The sequence below is a fragment of the Neopsephotus bourkii genome, unplaced genomic scaffold (assembly GCF_033783945.1).
Source record: "Neopsephotus bourkii isolate Nb327-2 ecotype Australia unplaced genomic scaffold, CSIRO-AGI_Nbou_v1 NB_234, whole genome shotgun sequence".
NCBI classification, from domain to species: domain Eukaryota; kingdom Metazoa; phylum Chordata; class Aves; order Psittaciformes; family Psittacidae; genus Neopsephotus; species Neopsephotus bourkii.
The window spans coordinates 1,543,345-1,564,680 of NW_026900744.1; the positions used below are offsets into that span (position 1 = coordinate 1,543,345).

The window sequence follows — 21,336 nt, forward strand, 5'->3', positions numbered from 1 at the left end:
TCCATTTAAAAGGTTGGGTTTACTACAAATGCAGGTGAAACCCAACTGCCACCTGGGGTAAGACAGTATTTTTGTGGTCCCACTCCCCCTGTTCTCAAACCATATGCAAGGAGGTGGCTAGGCCTGCACATGTACCAGCCATAGGGTACTTTATTCTTCATGATACCACACTGAATGTTTCCTTGCAGGGAGGAAAGTTACTACAGGTTTGTTCTGAAGAATGACTGCTTTCATTCTGGTGAGTGGGGAGAGCAGGTTGAAAGCAGCAGAAGGCTGGAGTTGCAATCCTCAAAGGCCAAGTGTTGCTTTACATGCAGCTTGTTTTGACTCCCTTACCTCTGTCCATCGAATGACCTTTCCATTTGCCTTGTACTCTGAGCCGTGAAATATCTTCACACTTGTTATAGACTCCATTGATTTGCCATCAATAGGGCTCACAACACTGAAAGGGAGGGAAAAGGGTAAGTTCAGACTCAGCAGAAGACATCAGCTGAACAGAGACCACTGCAAAAGAGAACTACATCAGAATCAAAGGGCAGCTCTGCTGCTGCACCTGAATCCTCAAGTGCCTCACTGCAGGGTTTCTCATAACTGTTCTGCAATTGGAACTGCTACAACACAGCAGCTTAGCCCATCAGCTTAATGGGGCACAGACCAAAATTACCCTCAGAAGGGAACCCAAAAGGCTTAAGAGTGCCAAAACCAGTGATCTTAATTGCAACTGCTAATTGTGAGGATGGTGCTGGGCCTGGAGCTCCAGCAGGAGCAGCCTTGTGGGAACGGGCTCAGAGCTGAGGCAGCATTGCCCCTGCAGCCCACCCTGGTCAATGTGCACAAACCAGGTGCAGGAGGGACCTTCCTGCAGGTTTTCAGCAAAGCTTTGTACCAGAGCAGAGATCTCAGGAGGTGCTAACACAGCAATAAGGCATGGGGTTTATGCATTTGTAACAGTGTAGGCCAGCAATACCTGAAACACTACTTACACAGCCCAGAACTTGATCACAGAGCCTAACACTGACCTGAAGAGCCTGTGAAACTACTCTTCCTTCTAGATACTGAGTCCTTAAATGTACCCATCACAAAAGCACTTCACTGCCATAAACCTCTTTGTTTTGTCTTAACTATGAAGAATCCAGGTACACTGTTGATGTTCAGCAATTTCACTTCCAGCATTACTTACTGCAAACTAAGCATCAGGAGAGCAAAGTGACCACAATATGCAAGGTTCAGCACTGACTGCTGGAGACAGATTAGTGGTTTCCAATAACTGGATATCAGCAATGGCAAAAAATCCATAGCATAGACAACTTTCTAGATTGATGCTCCAAAGCTCTGGTACCTCAATTCCATTTTCATTACATTTAATTGCACCTTATCACTCAAAATAGAGGCACAGACTTGTAATTCCTATTGATTTGAAGACTCGTGCACCTTATAAGACCAATTAAAAGTTTTCACAAACACATGCAGCCACCATTCAATGTCAAGTGGTTGCTCCTCTGCTTACCCCTTACTGAAGTTTTTATCATCTTCTACCCACTGAATATGAACGTGTTCCTGAGGATCTTCAGCATCTACTTTGCCACATGTAATGGTGAAGTCTTTCATCTCTCTCAAGGCCTGCCTCAAAGAGTCCATGTTCTCAGCGGTTATCTGGACCATTACTCCATCTAGGGAACCAAGAAATCCTCATAAGCCAAGGTAAGCCACACTGAACAGAGCCTATGCAGAAAAAGAAACAAACATCCTTCCTCTTTTTCCAACAGAAAGGTTAAAACATTTGGTACAGGAGTCATAAGCAGCAGTGCTCCGTAAGCCCATTTCTGAACTCTCAGATTCCTAAAACACAGCACTGATGAGTGCTGACTAGGGTCACACAAGGAGGAGGGAAGTCCATCTATCAGGGAAAGTCAGCTACATCAACAGCCACAGTAGTTTGCCTCAGAACATGACACCCACTCTAGGATGGAGGCCTCAGGAACCCCATGTCCCTCCATCCCTCCTGCTATCACCTCTGCTGGCACTGGAAGCAGCACTCCAGTGTGACAGGAGCGTGTGAGAAGTCAGTGCTTGCCACACAGTGGCAAATGATACAGATTTGGCTTGAGTCAGTCTAAATTACCATAGAAATACCTTGAGAATGAAACGCTTCCCCTGTGTACAGCCTCCTTGCCTGAGTCCACCTGTACCTCTGTCTAACAGAGGTTAAACTAAACATTAAACCACCACCATTAAACCACTTACACTGCTTACGCTAAACCACCAACTTAGACACAGAAAATAGTGCGATGGCCTACAGATAGTGACTTAGAGCAAGAGGGTCACCACTCACCCATGGACTGCACACTCATTCAGCTGCCAGCTCACAAGCTGGTGCAGCTGAAGGAGCTCCTGCTCATCAGTGGAGCTGTGCTGACTGACTGCATGCGTGGGCTTCTTGCATACCTCACTCGCACTGTAAGGAGCACACTTAAAACACTCCTGCCTGCACTGTCACATCTGCAGTGAGGTTGGAGTACAAGGTTCTGTCTCAGCTAATGAACAGTAACAGTTTTCAATGCAGTGTGTGCAGTCGGGGTTTGTCTCTGTGATATGACAACTGGTGAAAGAAGAACAAGCAGCATCAGAGAGGTACCAGCTCAACAATCTCAACTTGTTCTGTTCTCATCTGCCCGCATACAAGCATATAAACAATGCACATCCCTAACTGTGTGTAAAGCAGAGCTATGTGGGAACAGAGTAAGTTCAGCAGGGCTTCCTCTCCTGGTCTGTGGAATAGGCATTCCCTAGTTCTTAGCTTTACAATGTCCTCATGCAACCCAAACCAGAGGCTCACAAGTGAGGTACTTCATATCTTACCCTCATATTCTTGTGTCCCTGTTCTACAGCATCTGGACAAGTTCCTCCTCATTAAAGGAAACAGGGGCTTCGGGGTTTTTTTGCTAAGAAATAGGTTAAAGCTGAAACAGCAACATGATTCAAATGCCCAAGGCGTTATCAGCAGAGCCCTGCTAACCACAGAGCCAAGCTGTATTAAGAAAGCAGTGTGCTTTAAGCAAGCAGTTCAGTTCTTACCTTCTACTATACTGGATTTGGCAAGGTAGCCTGAAGAGGATTTTAAAGCTCCACTGAACACAAAGAAGCTGGCACCGGTCACTGCAACAACAACAACAGGAGTGACTTAGTGATGCTTTCGTCTAAACAATGCCTTACATGAGCATCAGGTAATGCAGCCCTAGCATCCCAGAGTGATTAATCAAACACTACTTAGAATTATGGTGACTTTAATGCACCTCTCAGCTGATGTATGGAAGGCCAAATCACTGAGTTATTTTCTAAACTGGAAAAGAGGTTTTGTCAACCTTAATGAATGCTCGTATTTCATCACTCTCCCCATACACACCTTTAAGATTCAGGACTATTAATTTAGGGGTAACCAAGTACATAATTACCTTCTAAATGTTCCCACACAGCTGGCACGGCCATAGCTCAAAGCCACCTGATTTAAAAGTAAAATGCTCTTAAATGACCAGTGAGCATCATGAAATTCCTAATGGAAATCCCTCTTCTTGTCCCTCACGTAAAAGTCAGATAAGCCCACCAGTCCCAATATACTCACTGGAGTGACTGGGGATACTTGCAGAACATAAAAGCTGGCTTCTGTCTTGCTTGTTCTCATTTACAGATAGCTCAAATGTGTTTGCCAGAGGTTTTCCCCAAACCCACAGTATTTACATTCCCAGCACAGTGCTGCTGCAGCCTTTCAGCCTCTAACAAAAATAAAGCCTGGAAATTAGATGGTCTAATTGAAGGGAACAAACATTTCTTGAAGCTGCATTATTAAAATGCTGCTGTAGTTGGTTATTCCTATTTACCTTTCTCTCAGACTAAACCTAAGCTTCCTCCTTTCTCATAGCACAGGTTGAGCATAGGCAGCCACAGCCTCACCTGTAGTCTCTAATTGTGCTAACGACACCTCTCATTAATAATCTAGAGATGTTGCCTAAGCCAGTTAGAGCTCTGTGACCTCTGGAGCAGCACAAGTCCTGGGCTGTATTGTGCAAGCAGCATTACTATATTTATTGGCAAGGGAGGAAGCTGTTGCGTGCTTTATTCTACGTCTGCTTGATCTATGCAGTTGGCTAGAGCACCTCTTGGACAAATTCAGAACAGCACTGTTGGCCCCGAGAGGAGGGATGTGGCCTGTACACAGGATGCAAACAGCACAGTGTGCCCCCTGACATCTGAGATCATGGATTCTGTGAGAGCAATAAAGCACCAAAGGGGTAAAGGGCAGATAGAGCAACATGTTACTGTTCCTTGCACCGCACTTGTCTAACTCCCAAAGCTGCCCAGCAGTCAGAATTGTTTCCTCAGGGTCTAACAGACTCAGTTACACACAGACAAACCCAGTTCTGACAGGTAACACAAAGGGCAAAGAGGGTCCAGCCTCCTCGTGAACCCCCATTCTCACCCTTCCTCTGCTGGTTATGGATGCTGATGGCCTGTGTCTGGTAATTGCCGTCGTCGTTCTGAACACACACCAGATGTGAGTCTGCTTTCTCGTTGAAGCACGCTCCCCCTGCTAGGACATGCTCGTTGGATTTGTTCATGGCTTTCATCATCTGCAAACAACAAGGTTTATCATTTCTACCCTGCTTGTCAAGCGCTACCATAAATAGGGGGTTCTTGGAACAGTTCAATTGGACAGCAAGCTTGTCACCAGTGCTCATATTCCCATGTCAGATTTTAGCACTCAGAACCATAAGCTGCTTTTGAAAAGAGGGTTCAGGTCTTGTCCTGTTTAGATGCTTTAAAGTACCTTTTATGTAATTAAGATAAATGGTACAAGGGCTAGCTGAGCTATACAGGCTGCAAAAGCTATTATCACTAGCTGGTTTAGAACAATAAATTCATGGGAAAACACATTAGAAAAACACTGAGAGACAAAACCTGGCTTTTTTACACAGCTACAGTTGCTTATAACATAAATCATGTTGCCTCCCCAGTTCAGTGACAGGCTGACACTCAGAGCTGTAGCATTTAATCCTGGTTGTGCCTAGACCAGCTACCAAAGCTTTAGCATCCCTGTGCTTCACCTGTGTGAACTGCAGAAACTGAGATCAAAGTTGCCAATCTGAAGACTTTTTAAAGAGATCTGAACCACAAACATCCAGAATAAGGTTAATTTTCTGCAAAGGAGGCCTCCAAACCATTGGTGATGCATCTGCACTTCAGTCTTGCCGATTATCATCTAACACACCCAGTTACCTGCCTTGACAAATGTTCTTGTGAGTTACAGTTTCTTTCCTTTTCTCCTCTTTTCCTCTTCATGGAAGCTAGTACTATGAGTTTTTTATCCAAACTAAACCTGAGGGAGTCACCTATCTATGCAATTTGCTTCAAACCCGAAAAACCATGTTTGCTTAAACCCTTATGAGAAAGAAAATGCTGAGTTATTTGACATCCCTTAACAGCACTCCCATCCTCTGCAGCTGATAAGCATGCACCTACACACAATGCATTTATCTCTCTCAGTCTAACATAAAGCCTTAATTATAGTGTCAGGAACATTAGCTGATGCTCACTATTGACAAATGTGCACAGGTGTAATGTTTGGGGAGGAAACTTAATTAAGATTTTGCATCAGACAACAGTGTATTTCATTATCTAGTTCATCATGTCGTGCTCCAGAAACAAGACCAGAGCTCAGCAGCAGCTTTATGGGGCCTTGTAGTTGTCTTTGGTATAACAGAAAACAAGTGGACATGGCAGGGGAGTGGAACTAGATGAGTTTTAAGGTCCCTTGCAACCCAAACCGTTCTATGGTGCTATGGCAACTGTGCTTTGGGACAAGGCAACTGATTAAAAAATGACAGTCACCTTTGCTGAGGGACTAAACAGGCAGCTAACTATCACTGTAAACTGCAGAAAATTTAAATGATTCGAAGACAAAAATATGTATTTCATAGAAAAACGATATATTAGTGTTTGTTAATTGCAGACTAAATCTCATGCGCTGATTAGACGTGGAGAATTCAAAGTGAGTTTTTCACTTTCTAGATAGCTTGAGTGACAGGCTTCTAATTAAATACTGCCTTACATGGGGAAAAGGTCTTGTGGTTTAATTCATCTTAATTCAAACTACATTCAGATGAAAAAAATCTAGTAATTCAATTTTCCATCCTGATTGCCAGTACCCACAGTACTGCGTTCAGCTCTGGGGGCCCCAACACAAGGGGGACATGGATCTTTGGAAGCAAGTCCAGAGGAGGCCATGACGATGCTCCGAGAAGCACCTCTGCTTCAGAGACAGACTGAGAGAGCTGGGCTTGGGCAGCCTGGAGAAGGTTCTGGGGAGACCTGAGAGCAGCTCCAGTGCTGAAAGAGGCTATAAGAAACCTGGAAAGGGGCTTTTGACAAGGGCTTGTAGGGACAGGACAAGGGGAATGGCTTGAACCTGACAGAGGGGAGACTGAGATTAGGTATTAGGAAGAAATTCTTCCCTGTGAGGGTGCTGAGGCGCTGGCACAGGGTGCCCAGAGAAGCTGTGGCTGCCCCATCCCTGGCAGTGTTCAAGGCCAGGTTGGACAGGGCTTGGAGCAAGCTGCTCTAGTGGAAGGTGTCCCTGCTCGTGGCAGGGGGCTGGAACTGGATGAATTTTATGGTCCCTTCCAACCCAAACCATTCTGTGATTCTATGGATGAACAACTAACACTTATTTCATTTAAAAAGTGGAATCCTTGCTTCACTCTGGAGGGAGAATCCAAGCATGGTGCAGAGATTTTGCAGCATCGTCACAGCCCAGCTTAGTGTAGTGTCTAACACAGGACCAAAGCTGATGGGCTCACCAGCATAATGCACAGCTAATGCTCACTGAGCTGCACCCTGTGCCAATCCCTATGTAATTCATGCAAACTTCACTGACCTCTTCCATTACCTCACAGCTGCATCAAGAATTAATATACCTTTTAACAGACCCTTTATCTTCCTGCTTCAGCAGTTTCATCTTTTACAAACCTCACATCAGAACACTTCTTCCTTTATTTCAATTTATTTCTTTGTCCTCACTGTTATTTTACTCAAATGCTTCTTGCAGAGAAACTCTCTTGAGATAAACCTGCATTCTGCTCTGATACTACAAAACCTTACAAATACCAGTTTGCCCAGGTGATTTGCTCTCACCCCGACTGCTGACTGGTTTCAAAATACCAAGTTACCCTCTCCTCTTCAGACAGAACACGAAATCAATCACTTTCTCCAGTGTTTCACTGTTGTTCAAATCCCTTCTCACTTAGTTCTCAACAGCACCACACATCCTGAAGACTCCAACTGGTTTTGGCACACCAGAAATCAAGGATAAAATTTAGATGTCTAGAGAAGTTTTACATAAAATAAACCAAGCACTAATAAATGCTTCGGGTATGCACACACAACATAGGTGAGGAAAGCTAATGCACTTTTTCCTCCTAGTTTACCTCAAGTTCATCAGCTTATTTGCTCAAATCAAACCAGTGTTACACTTCGTATGTCAACAGGTAAAAACCTGAAGAAAAAGGAGTCTCAGAGTTTAATTAATACTAAACTGAATGGCATGTGATGGAGAAGCCAACCTCCCCACTTTCCAAAGATGTGTGCATCCTGCACTTCTCATTTGAGGCACTTTTCCCTGGTGGGAGTGAATAAAATAAAATGCCTTTAGATCCCAAGTCCTCCAACCACAAAGAAGCTGCACACAAATGCATTTCTTATAAGCATTACCTCATTATATCTGTTGCTGGGAATTTTGATGCTGGTTTTTCTGACTTCCATATCAACCACTAAACCTTGGACAACAGGCAGCGTGTATTGGTAATTTCTGAAGTCCTGGTAATTAAAACATGTTTTTAAACGTTAGGCATGATCATCATCATTAACACTGTAGTTTCATAACTATCCTGGTGACTACCAGTTAGCCCATTAAAACAATTGTAACCAGGGACTGACAGGCAGGGAGGGATGCAGACATCACAGCTTGTAACCTATATACCGGAAGAACACAAATGAAAAAGCATCATCGTGACTGTTAAGTCAGTTCAGTGATTTTTCTTACATCAAAATGAATATTCTCCAGCCTTGAATGTCATCACTATAGGTAAGAAAATCCGCTCTCTGTATGCTGTTACATTACTGGATATTAGCCTTTCTAGCAGCTGAGATTAAGTCGCACATCAAAGAGAATTTTCTATATTGGAAACATTAGCAAATTAGGAAGAGCTAATAATTCTACTTCATTTGAAGTGCTGTATAATCAGAGAGCTGTGACTGCACACTTTGATGACCTAGCACTTCTGAGGAGAGAATTCAAGCAACTAATGCACTTATTTCCAGATCCAAACACCTCAGGTGGTGGGGTTTTGGATGTTGATTTTGGTACCTCGTTACAATTCACCGTGTTGTTGAAAGCTAACATCCAACATCAGGCAAATTCACCCAAATGCCCGCTATTTTCCTCTTGCCACTTTCTAAACCTGCCTACTACTGCACACAACAGGAGTACAGTTCTCCCCACGCTGACCCATTCACACTGATGGAACCCACAAATTGAGTCTCAGCACTTACTGCAAGAAGGTTCATGATGGTGTGTCCAGTCTCTCCAAACAAAGGCTTGCGAAATCTGACACTAAAAAGTGGGCATGGATAAACTAGGATAAAAGAAAACAGAAAGAGGTCAGACTGAAATGAACACACTGAGATTCTGCAAAACCAGACTCACATACAATCTCTCTAGTTCAATATGGTAAGCAGCAGGAAAAGAGCATGGAAGAAGGCCAGATTAAACAGCAAAAGGGAAGAAGGGTTTAACTTTATAATGCTCCTTACATGTGTGTCATGGCTCCTTGCCCACCACACCAGAAATAGTAAGAGTTATGTGGGATGCTTACAAGTGCCACGCTGCAAGACTAAGCCTAGTGACCTGGACACTGACTGCAGAGATGACCTTTCTAAATGCTTTTCTCAGCCCACTTCTTGGCAATAGCTTCTTCCTCTCTTATGACCATCCTGCGCTCTCCACTATACCACCATAAGCTTTTAGCTTCTGTGGCTGATGTGTGTGACATTCGACTGATAACACAGATTCTTTCATTTTATACATTCATGTTTTCATAAGAATGTGGCAAATTCTCTACAGGATTATGTCAAAAGCGATTAAAAGGATATTTATGGTACGTCAGCAATGCAAACCATCTACATTCCTTGGCTGACTTAGCCAACCTTGTAAAACATCTATGATGCAATTCTTATTGTACAGATCTGGTTGCATGACATTATGTTGCAGCAGAAGCCATAACAATGCTTGAACCATGACTCACACAGTAATACGTAATGCCAAGGTTTTCTAAACAGATGTTTGAAGGAAGGTTCCTAAACTACCCTCAGGCAAACACAGCCTGATCTCCCAAAATGCCACACATCTTCACAGTTCCCAGTGTAGCCAGAAGGGGCTCAGCAGGTCTGAAGAACATCATCAGGATTTCCTGAGGGAAATAAGCTCCAGCTTCTGCTCACTGATGTGATATCTGGACAGCATCACAGCTCCCACATGCACACCATACTGCTGACCAACTCATGCCCAGTGTCCTGAGGCACCAAGAAGTGCTGAACGTCCCATGCTTGCCACCCTGGCTGCTTACAGCAGCTCAGCTACATCCCAGATGCATAAAATACCCCAGGACTGAGCTGTGTGATTGATGTGCTGATGCTCAGCAGACATTTGCTGGACATGCAGCAGCCCGCAGTGACTCCTGCATCTGATCTGCTGCACAGCCAGCAGTGCTGAGCAAATGGCTGAAATCTGCCATTTCACCAGAAAAGGGGATGTATCCAAGAACACCCGGGATACAAATGCAGCCCCTTTCCAGAGGGGACTGAGCAAGTGACCTGTAGTCACAACTGTCAAAGCACAAGTGAATATCCCTAAATCCAGATCACAGCTATAGAATTGGTTTGGTTGCTGCCCAATGTACTCCAAGCAGGTACTTCTGCTTGTATCATTTGTTTCTGTGCTAAAAAACAGATGTCACATCCAAAATATGAGCATCTTTGTTTGCTTTTCTAAATGTTGATGGGAATAAATAAACTGCTTAAAAACCTCACGGATACACTCCTTTAACACTGGTTCTTCTGACAAGTTTACCCTACAGCTCTCATCCTCAAAAGGCAAATCTTAAGGATTTCCCTTTTCCTCTCCAATGACATTGGTATTTTAGAAATAAACCCTAACATTCCCTAAACATCTCAAGTTAAATTTGCAAATCTCTAGAAAGCATATTCTAAAACTTATTTTGCTAATAAGTCATGAAAAGCTTTTGGAGAGAAATGCACAGACCATTTTCAGATTTGTAAGATACTCCAATTAAAACTGCAGATGAGCCCAGCAGGGTGGACAGATACCCAGTAACCTATTTGCTCCAGCAATGGCAAATGTCTTTTGAAAAAGATCTGATCCTAACTTTATGCTATTTTCATGCTAACTGCTATGATTTTGTCCAGCTGAAACACCTTCTCCTTTGCAGCAAACTGCCAGGTCAGTTGCCCCTGCACACATATTGTTACCCTCTGGAAAATGAGTGTGGTTCTAAACACCTAAAAGCAAACACTTCCATTTCAGCATTGGAAGAACATCTCTCCCTTGTCCTAACTGCACCAGCTAAATCAGATTGTTCTGCACATAACTGTCTTTCAGGTCACTCACTGAACTACAAACAGCTGCTCAGACCTAGATTTGTCTCCACAGAGATCTCCCTGATCAGCCAGTACAGTTGTAAATAGACTGCAAGACCTATCACCACCTCAGTACTGCTCTGCTGTTAGCTGTATGCAACATGGGCATCAAACACAATTGACACTTGCCTCTTTAAGCTTGTGTGTCTTTGACAGGTAACAACCTAGGGCTGGGTGTGCACTCTAAACCAGAATACATTGTCCTGCAGAAATAAACTGCAGCTGAAGGAATGCATGTTACTTACATCTGTATTCAGCTCCAAGTCTCAACATCAGCCGAATGGGGAACACCTTAGCCCAGGGAGTCTCCCATTTCTGAATGAGGATGCCAAACAAGTACGGTGGGGTTGGGAGCACCAGGTCTTGCAAGGACTGATATGTAGCTGCCACATACAAGAACCCTCCATGTTCTTTGCTTCCAAGGAAGCTCTGGCTGAAAAAGGAGTGTCCCAGGTTGCCAACAATGTTACCTATGAAGAAAAAATGCTCATTACTTCACTAGATTGAGAGCTATATTCAGAATGTAGAGTTTTCCAGAAGGGCAAAAAAGTCTGTATTAAACTCACTTTGTTTCCTGAACCATTAATGTCTATTTATCACACAAGAAACAGTGTTTTGCTGCACAAGGGGGCTCAGGTGACATCCTGTGCAAAAGTGTGTAAACTGTTACAGAATAACTGCTGCAGAGTAAAGCCACCAAAAGCCACAGCATTTCTGGTTGATCCCCCATTGGTGACACATGTACTCAGTGACTATCACCAGTAGGAAGGTAGGTTTTGTGGGAATACAGGCACATACCTTCATTTCTGCACCTGACTGAGAGAGCCATGCCTGCAAGTGTTACCAGCCAGTACAGCAGGGAGGGAGACCGCTGATCTGCCTGTTTCAAGTGGTAAAGGCAGTGTAACAGAAGGGATGATGCATCCCAGGGGTAGCCAGGGAAAGGAAGGATGGCTCAGGCCAGGCCTGCTGCCAAGGAAGTGGTACGTGCAACCTCACCCTAGCACTACAAAAGCACCAAAGAAAGCCTGTTTTCAGTGTCTGGCAGATACTCCAGGGGTTTCCACTGCAGAAGCTGCTGCTGACTGAACTTTTAGATGCAGCTATGATTAAAGGAGAGCTGTGAACCTGATCAAACGATTTGTGCCAGCTCGTTGTCCCTCTACTTAAGCAAACTGCTGGGGTGCCTGCTCAGACACACATTGAAAATCTGGGTCATTTTAAGAGTTACACAAAAGGGTGTTTATTTCATTAGTATACTTAATGTAAAACACAACTGAGAGAGACACAGGGGAGAAACATCACTGATTTTTATTCCCATTTTTACTCTTTGATGCTCTCAATTTCCAAAAATGTTTACTCTAAAAGGGCTGAATGACTCTGAATGTTGATTAGATTATTATAGCATCTAACACAGCATTTAACACTGAAGCAAAGAACCATGGTGTGATTCCTTTCATCAAATGACAACAGCATGCAAATAATGTACAGAACAGCTGACCACAATTCTCCATAGGAAGATGTGAATATTAACAGTGCTGATTTGCTCTCAAATACGAACACAAGCAATTTCAGAGCTCATGGTGTGATTGATCACACCACGCATGAGGAACCACATGGGTCTGAGACACTCATGCAGACCTCCTGGGCTTCTGCAGCAATCCCAGGATTTCCCATCTGCATACAGAGACTGGTAAGGAGAACTTTCTGCTCCTCCACCTTCACCATCACGTAATTCACCACCTCATGAAGTTTAACCATGCCAAGTGCAAGGTCCTACACCTGGGTCGGAGCAATCCCAGGCACAGCTACAGGCTGGGCAGAGAAGAGATTCAGAGCAGCCCTGCGGAAAAGGACTTGGGGGTGCTGGTCGATGAGAAAATGAACATGAGCCGGCTTCAGTGTGCGCTTGCAGCCCAGAAAGCAACCATATCCTGGGCTGCATCAAAAGGAGCTGGACCAGCAGGTCGAAGGAGGTGATCCTGCCCCTCTACTCTGCTCTTGTGAGGCCTCACCTGGAGTATTGTGTGGAGTTCTGGTGTCCTCAACATAAAAAGGACATGGATCTGTTGGAACAAGTCCAGAGGAGGCCACGAGGATGATAAGGGGCTGGGAGCACCTCCCATATGAAGACAGGCTGAGAAAGTTGGGGCTGTTCAGCCTGGAGAAGAGAAGGCTGCGTGGAGACCTTATAGCAGCCTTCCAGTATCTGAAGGGGGCCTATAGGGATGCTGGGGAGGGACTCTTCATTAGGGACTGCAGTGACAGGACAAGGGGTAATGGGTTAAAACTTAAACAGGGGAAGTTTAGATTGGATATAAGGAGGAAATTCTTTCCTGTTAGGGTGGTGAGGCACTGGAATGGGTTGCCCAGGGAGGTTGTGAGTGTTCCATCCCTGGCAGTGTTCAAGGCCAGGTTGGATGAGGCCTTGGTGAGATGGTTTAGTGTGAGGTGTCCCTGCCCATGGCAGGGGGGTTGGAACTGGATGATCTTAAGGTCCTTTCCAACCCTAACTATTCTGTGATTCTGAACTTAAGGCAGGCTCCAACATGCACATAAACTGGACAGTAATGGAAGGGTTTCTCCCTTTTACACAAGATGCACACAGGCACACACACACACTAAGTTTTAAGTACATAAAAACATGAGTCGCAAAAGTGCAACTCTGACATCTTCAGTAATACAAGCATGGTATTCAAGCTAAGCCTTCTCTATTTTTATGCTACAAAAAAGCCTAAAGATCATACATAAGCATTTAAAATGCAAGAAGAATAAACACAGGAGGTACTGTTTTGGCCAGCAAAGGAAAGGATAACTGATGAGTCCTTTCAGATCTGCCCTTACATCAGATCCCTGTGAAAGTCTCAGATGACAGCACCTCTCCACAACGCCAGCACCAGCATGACAATAACACAGCTGCTATTGCCCTGCTCTGGAGATGTGGCCATGCCACTTTGCACCCCTCCAAACAGACTAGCCAGGCACAGCCACCACTGAGCATTACCTCCTTCACATGACCTTGGGACCTCCAGCTTTTCAATACAGCTACCAGCAGGTCTTTAAGCAAAAGGCTCCTTTTACACTCCAGCTAACAAATAATCTCAGGGCTTTCCCTGCTATTCAAATGTGCAGGCACCTTAGTGGATTTTTTTTTGGTCTATACCCACAAGGTGTTGCATAAACTGAGTTCTCAAGTTCTCTACTACAAGGTTGCTTCAGCAGCCCAGGCACCCCATGGCAGGGTGCAGCTCATTTGTACATGGCCACTGTCCTGTGAAGCTGGTCTGTCATTTCACAGATACACATAGAGCTGCCACAATCGACCCAGATCATATTCCAGAACCCTTACAACAGTGGCTACTTCTGCAATGCTCAGCTGAGCATACTTGACGAAAAGTAGCTACTGGTCAAACTGAAGGACTAACATCATTAATAGAGCCACATCAAATGCTGTCAGCTGCTGAAAAGCATCGATCCTGCCCATGTGCAAATGCCTTTCCCTGTCAGCCTGTGCTGTGACACTATTGCTTGCTCAAGTGAATACACTGCTAATGCACCAAGTCAGGCATCATGCTGGCGAGTGCAAACCAATGTATCAATTAGTGCTCATGGCAAAGATTTTCACGTATCTAAAATAGCTGCTGGCACTTCTCTATCTCAGCACCACTCGTTTGCTTTTGCAGTTCCCACCTACCCTCACTAATCTCCTCTTCTTCATTTATAACTTCCTTTTCCTCTTCCCATCTGTTCTTACCCAAATAGAAGTTACAGGGCCTGATAGTAAAATTACTTGGTGAGGTTCTCACTTCCAACAACATGACCATAATAATCCCTCCTAACCTTAAAACGTTTAAAAGCATATGAACTGCTAAGCTGAACTTGAATTGTGCACCCTTTTCTGAGGCACCTTCTATGTGAAAGAGGCTAGGCAAAGTGAAGCTGTACAATGCCATACAGCTCTGAGATGTGTGATACTGCCCACCGGGATGACAAAGCAATCAGACATTTCCACTTGTGACTGATGCCAAGTGCTGCAGCAGAAGGGGACGACTACTTTTGTTTTCCGTTCAGGAGATGGAGCTTCAAGGCTCCAAGCTTGGGATGCCTTAACAGGGATTTTTTCAGCCAACAGAAACATGAAAAAAACCCTCAGAGTGGAATCTGCAACTCAGCTTTTCAGCATTGCACTACCATAAGCCACAGCATTCACTGTCAATTACTCCTTTTGACACATGCAACTGTCGCAGTGGAAACTCCAATAGGTTACCACTAATAAAAGGAGAAACCATTGGGATTAGGTAGCTGTGCTGCAATTCATTGTTTGCAAGAGCATGCAAGAGCCTGCCGTGTGGAGAGCATGGGAAGAATCAAGCGTTTTCCTACACACCTCTCTAGTGCCTTGTTTCAACCAGCAAACTCAAGTCAAAACAGCCTCTCTGGGCTTTCAGCTTGTCCCACAAACATTTCTGCACTGACCAAGGCCATGTCTCTGAAGGTGGTTCCAGGTCAAGACCCCCCTGATAAGTTGCTATTACCTGCCTGACGCAGTCAAACCCAACCCACTGCACTGTTACACATTTTAAGCCGAGAACTGTGTTTCAGAAGCTCAGAGGAAGCATGGTTCTCAGAAAAGCTTTCAAACAAAGCTATCATTCTCAAAAGCATGTAATTTACAAAATATCACAACTTCCTTTCTAAACAAGTAATCTCAAGAGTGAACAGAAAGGTGCTTTTCCTTATATTAAGTTCTAGCACCTGACATCAGACAACTGACATTATTCAGAAGTGCCTGTAGTGTGGATGATGCATCTAAAGCAGCTCTGCAGGAGGTCAGTACTTAGTCTCTTCTCAGTTATGCTGGGTTACCCTTGACTTTAAATCCTAAGCAGCTCTATAAAGTCCTTTAAAAAATCCCACACCTTTATCCACTGATGTGACTTCCTCTTTAGTCATGATCCACGCTGGTTTGAATTCTTCACCTAAGTATCTTCCCCTGAGGAACAATATACTCTGCATATCAGTCTGGCAATCCCCTCTGGACTCAAATAAAATAGTTTATACCAGGAAAGATAGAGAAAATAGATTCCTGCATTTGTTTATTGCCCTCAATATATAGTGAAGCCAGTTAGGTGCATTTATCAAAACGAGTAAGCTTAAATTCCTTATACATGCTTTCGTATCTTTTGGTTAATCCCAGATCAAAAAGCATCCAGTCTCAGGGAAGGCATCAAATCTGGCTTGGGCATCTGTATGGCCTCATTCCATTGTCATCAGTAACAACCAAGAACTGCCAAGTACAAAACCCCATGCCAGCGTCCTGAAAACCCAAGTGTCTCAGTTCTGTAGCAAGAGATGCAAAGCAATAGTCACCTGGGAACAATCCTGCCAGATGGATTTTCCTCAAGAACATAGGACCACAAAAAGCAATAGAAACCCTGTCACTACTATACCAAGAGCGACAGAGAGATACAGAAGAGACAAGACCATGAATGCAACTTGATGACACAACGCATCTGTAGCAGATGCCAACATTGAGAAAACCCATGAAACTCAACATTCAACATTCTGACCATGCTCAGCATCTTTTTTATTAAAACACATCAGGAAGTTATTTGTATTGGCAAGGGACATAATGCTTCACTTACTATCACCGTGAGTAGCAGTTAGCAGCATCCAAAACTTCCTCAGACTGCAGCAGTCTTCCAAACAATCATTATCACACCTTATACAATGTTTGATTTTCCACATTACACTTGCAGGGGTATATTATTCACTCTGTTAATCTGTTCAGAACATCTACACGGGCTTCTTTATACATCTACTCTGTATTAGCTACCACCTTATTTAATTAAAATCAGACTGGGTAAAATACACACAAGACTGTGACTGGGCTAGATTCATCCTGACCTTGAATATCCCCAAACCCAGGGCAATTACAAAGCTATTTCAAGCAGTTGCCAGATTTGCATTTTCACTACAAAAGTAACAGTAGTATTTATTGTATTCCATCAAAGAGCTAATGCACTAGGGCGTATCTGGCAGCTCTATATTGACACATGCAACTGCTTCAAAGTACCCATTCAGACAGACAAGTTCTCATTTTTCCATTCACCAGACCTCCTGCCAGGCTTATAGCCAACAGACAAGGATAATCATGGGATTACTACTACAACAGTACAACTACTACAACCACAACAGAAATCATTAGCTTCCCATTTCCAAACAAGAAAAGCAGCACAGTGGGGAGTTTGATGACAGAGGGGCCAGTGGAAAAATAAAGTGATGGAAACTGAACAGCAGTTAATAGTTCCCTTAATTAACAGCTGTACAATCTATAACTCACATGCATACAGCCTATAGTGAAAAATACCATTTTTCCTTCAAAACCTCTCTGTTGTTTTACTATTATAAAGTCCTAATACCAGACCATAGCTTGAGGTTGAGGATTTCCAGTAACAAACTAAGGAAGGGTGGTGCTGCAGCAGCCTGACATCTTACCCATGCTGAAACAGGAGATGAATCTGAAGGACAAACTGCAAAGCATTGAGTGTGAAGACTAAATGTTCCTGCCTGCAGGTCTGGAGGCTGAGCTCTGCTGCTGCCACTATTTGCACATGCAAGAGCCATGCTCTGAAAGCAATACCTAGCACAGAGGAAAGGACTCTGCCTCAAGAAACAAGTTATCCCCCAAGGAAAGCAGAAACATCTGCGCATACAAGTCTGTGTTTCTAGGCTTGAATGCAGAATTCAAACTTGAGCAAGAAAAGCTGATAGATATGACTCATGAAAAAATAATGTGCTATAGATATGGGCTTTAATTAAATAAACAAAAAGGGAATGCTGTATTTTTCAGCAGAAAACAAAACCAAGAAACCCCAAATCACTCTGCAACAAAATCAACATCGCTAAATGTAATTCTTGTTTCCATTCCAATGAAAACATATTGTATGTGTTTTCTTGGTTTATGACTTTTTAAGAACACGTTTACTAAGGGAGATAAATAAAAACATCCATCAAAGTGATTTCAATTTCCTGATGGCAAAATAAATTTAAACTAATATGTTATATAATGAACAATGAAACTGTGAAGCAGTGCTTCAAATAGTCTCTGACTTCTAATGGGAATTCTCATTTATTCTAAATGTCCATCATCTAAGTGCCAGGAGAGGTGCAGTACCTCTGAAATGAACAACTTCAGAAGCATGGTTCCATCTCCAACAGCATGCAAACTGCTAAGCAATTCCAAGGGATTACAACCACCAAACTGAAACCCCTCCAGCACCACATCCTTGTGTCCCTAGCTGAATGATGCTTAAAACAGACAGTACCCTAATATATACTTCTCCCTCTCAAAGGAACATGACTTGGAAAGAAAAAACAAAGGGTACTGGGAGTGTGCATTACAAAGTGCTATGTGAATTTACCAAGGTGCTATGGTTCTATAAAAACATCAGTGCAGTTTGGTATTACATGGGATTACATAGCAACGCAAGGTGTCTATCTGCTTCTACTACGTCTGATACATAACACAGAGCAAATCTGACCAAAAGAACATTACACGTTAAGTGGAATTCTTATACAGTGGAATTTGGTTTCTCATTAAGAACTGAACAATAGAAAGCAGGTTTTTGCACCAGTGCAATTGTAGGTTATCAAATTACTACCACTACAGCACCAAAAAAAGGATTCCAAATACATTATGTAGGAGTCATAAATTATGTATTTCTGTAGTGTGATTATACAGAACTTCATTGCAATATACACACCAAGCTGGATTTATATCTGCAATATCCATGCACACACTCATGCACTCAATTTTTCATACATATCTCCCTCAGTATAACAACATAATTAGAACATAAAGCATTGCAAGTAAAGTGAGGTTTAAAAAGGTTTTGTTTCCAGTTTACACAGGATCCCAGTTTACACAGGATCCCATTACGACATGTGATAATAGTACCTCCTGAACCTAACAACCTCTCTGGACAAGCTAACACTTTAGGAAACAAAGATCTGTTTCATTACTTTATTAAAACATTGGGAAGGTATTGCAAATGATATGCAGAACACTTTGCAATGTATTTTCAGCACATAACCTTAATGTGATGCCGTTTCACCTCTGGAAAGCTATCTTTATTTTATAATCAGTGGAACCAAATACTTGCATTTGCCCTTATGCAATAATTTTTTAATTCTAAGGTTCAACAATAGCGAGAAGTAGCAGTCCATTTACATAGCAAATGTAAAAAGTATAAAGGTTTACATAATGCAATCTTGCAGTTGAGATAGTAAATTCAAAATTTAGGGGTGATTTCTGCAGTGCCTTACGGTTCATTCCAGACACACCTATGTATGTACATGTAGTAGCTTGTAATATAAATACTATCTCCATAATGTGGCAATAGACACACACACAGTGGGAATAAAATTTCTGAACCACCTGATTTGGGGATATTTAATATATCCTTCCAGTATCTGAAGGGGACCTACAAGGATGCTGAGGAGGGACTCTTCATTAGGGACTGTAATGATAGGACAAGGGGTAATTGGGTTAAAACTTAAACAGGGGAAGTTTAGATTGGATATAAGGAAGAAGTTCTTTACTGTAAGGGTGGTGAGGGACTGGAATGGGTTGCCCAAGGAAGCTGTGAGTGCTCCATCCCTGGCGGTGTTCAAGGCCAGGTTGGACAGAGCCTTGGGTGACATGATTTAGTGTTAGGTGCTCTGCCCATGGCAGGGGGCTGGAACTTGATGATCTTAAGGTCCTTTCTAACCCTAACTATTCTATGATTCTACCCACAAGGATTCTCAACATTTTCTTCTTGTATCTTTAAAAAAGCTACCCTGACTTCAAGCTGAAAGAAAAATAATTATTAGAAGTAATGTCATTAGTGTACCCATGAGCCCTGATGAGTACCTTACTACGCCTACTGCTAAATGAAGTACAGTACTCATTTCAGATATGATAGCTGTATTCAGATTCCAACCCTAACACCTAGCAGAAGCTGCCAGAGCAGACATTCACCTATGGCTGCCCAACACAGAATTGCCACAGGCAGAGTCCCCCTGCTCCATTGCCAGAATAGTTTATGCATGGCCTTTACAGCCCAAACTTCTTTGTTCTGCTGGCACCCAGAGGAAGGCTGAAAGCAGCTCTCCAGGTTATCAGCACTTCATTTGGTGAGATGAATGTAACACTGGATAATAATAACAACTTTTCACTTTCCTACTAATTTTAATCCTTATTCACTTTTTTAATTATTTTATACAAAAATAGCCATTAGCAAAATTACAAAAATGTGATTATCTGAGCCAGTACAATCATCTATTCAAGCCATTTTTAACAGAGAGCATTCCTACCTGCTAAGGCATCCCGATAAAGTTGCACAAAATGGTTAAAGATATCCTTAGGCAAACATTTCTCATCAGGCAAACACTGCAAAAGAATTACTATCTCTGACTGTCCCACTGCATGCATGCCTTTTGTAGTGAAACACCAGCACTTCCTGTTCACATCTGCAGAGAGGAAAACGTGGATCAGAAGATGAAAATTCCATAAAATATGCCTCAAATTCACTATACGAAAATAGCTCTTTCAAAAATCACTTTTACAGCGTGTTTCATTGTGGTATCTGTCACACAGACAAATTAGGTCCTAAATCTGTTGCCTTGCAAGAAAGCACAACTAAAACAAAAGCAGCTCAGTAGTTCCTTGTTTACAGCTGAGGAGCCAAAGCATTACAGTTTCCAGTCAGATCTTGGTATTAACTTTTAGCAGTTTCTGTATCCAAATTAAAGGTCAGCATTCAAACAGGAATGAAGGAACCTGGGAAAAGGCCAGGCTGTTGGCTGTGCGTACCACAATCTTGACAGCTAAACCCATTTCAGACAGTTAGGTCTCTCTCAAGATGGATAGCTGGATGTCAGGTGTTTTCACGAGACATCACTATGTTGTTCTGCTTCACATGAATGTTAGTGATGACACGTGCTCCAAGTGTCACAATTCATTTCTTGAGAGCACTAAGTTATTGAAATAAAATGTTCCATCTAATATGTATATATATGCACAGTAATGACATTTTTATATGTATGCATAAAAACCGTACTGCTATCTAACCAGATGCTGAAAGGTTTATAAACATCTTAATTTCTTGTATGAAATTTTCACATAAACAAGACAATTTTACTGCAAAACTGTCCTTCTCCATTTCTCAAACAATGTTTTCTTATCCAGGAGAGACTGACTGAGGTCAATCTAACACAGCAAACCATCTGTATACCTCCCCATTCATTCCTCCTTCTCCCTGAACATGTACATGCACATGCACACGCACACACATAGTATAGAAAAGAATAGAGTAGTGGAATGCAACTTATTACTATGGGATCCCATCTGCTTTTTCCAGAATGGGATGACAACTAAATGAGTTAAGCAACAAAGGAGGAACTGGTGATATAACACCTTGCCATACCAATGCCATAGACAAAACCTCTCTCTAGACCTGAGACTGAAGGCTCTATCAGTCTAGGTTATATTTTCTACACAAAGTTTTCTGTATTTATGTCTAAATC

General features: G+C 42.8%; 1 protein-coding gene across 2 annotated transcripts in view; it reads right to left on the reverse strand.

The window, feature by feature from the left end:
* The window catches only part of ZFYVE9 (zinc finger FYVE-type containing 9), a 62,182-nt gene that overhangs the window by 2,075 nt on the left and 38,771 nt on the right, over window positions 1–21,336 (reverse strand). For both annotated transcript variants that reach the window (XM_061344830.1, XM_061344831.1), the window contains 8 exons: window positions 20,125–20,280; window positions 11,010–11,234; window positions 8,602–8,684; window positions 7,762–7,866; window positions 4,475–4,625; window positions 3,076–3,156; window positions 1,508–1,670; window positions 337–442 (listed from right to left, as the gene is read on the reverse strand). In XM_061344830.1, coding sequence (XP_061200814.1) covers window positions 337–442; window positions 1,508–1,670; window positions 3,076–3,156; window positions 4,475–4,625; window positions 7,762–7,866; window positions 8,602–8,684; window positions 11,010–11,234; window positions 20,125–20,280 — 1,070 coding nt within the window. The remainder of the gene's footprint in view (window positions 1–336; window positions 443–1,507; window positions 1,671–3,075; window positions 3,157–4,474; window positions 4,626–7,761; window positions 7,867–8,601; window positions 8,685–11,009; window positions 11,235–20,124; window positions 20,281–21,336) is intronic.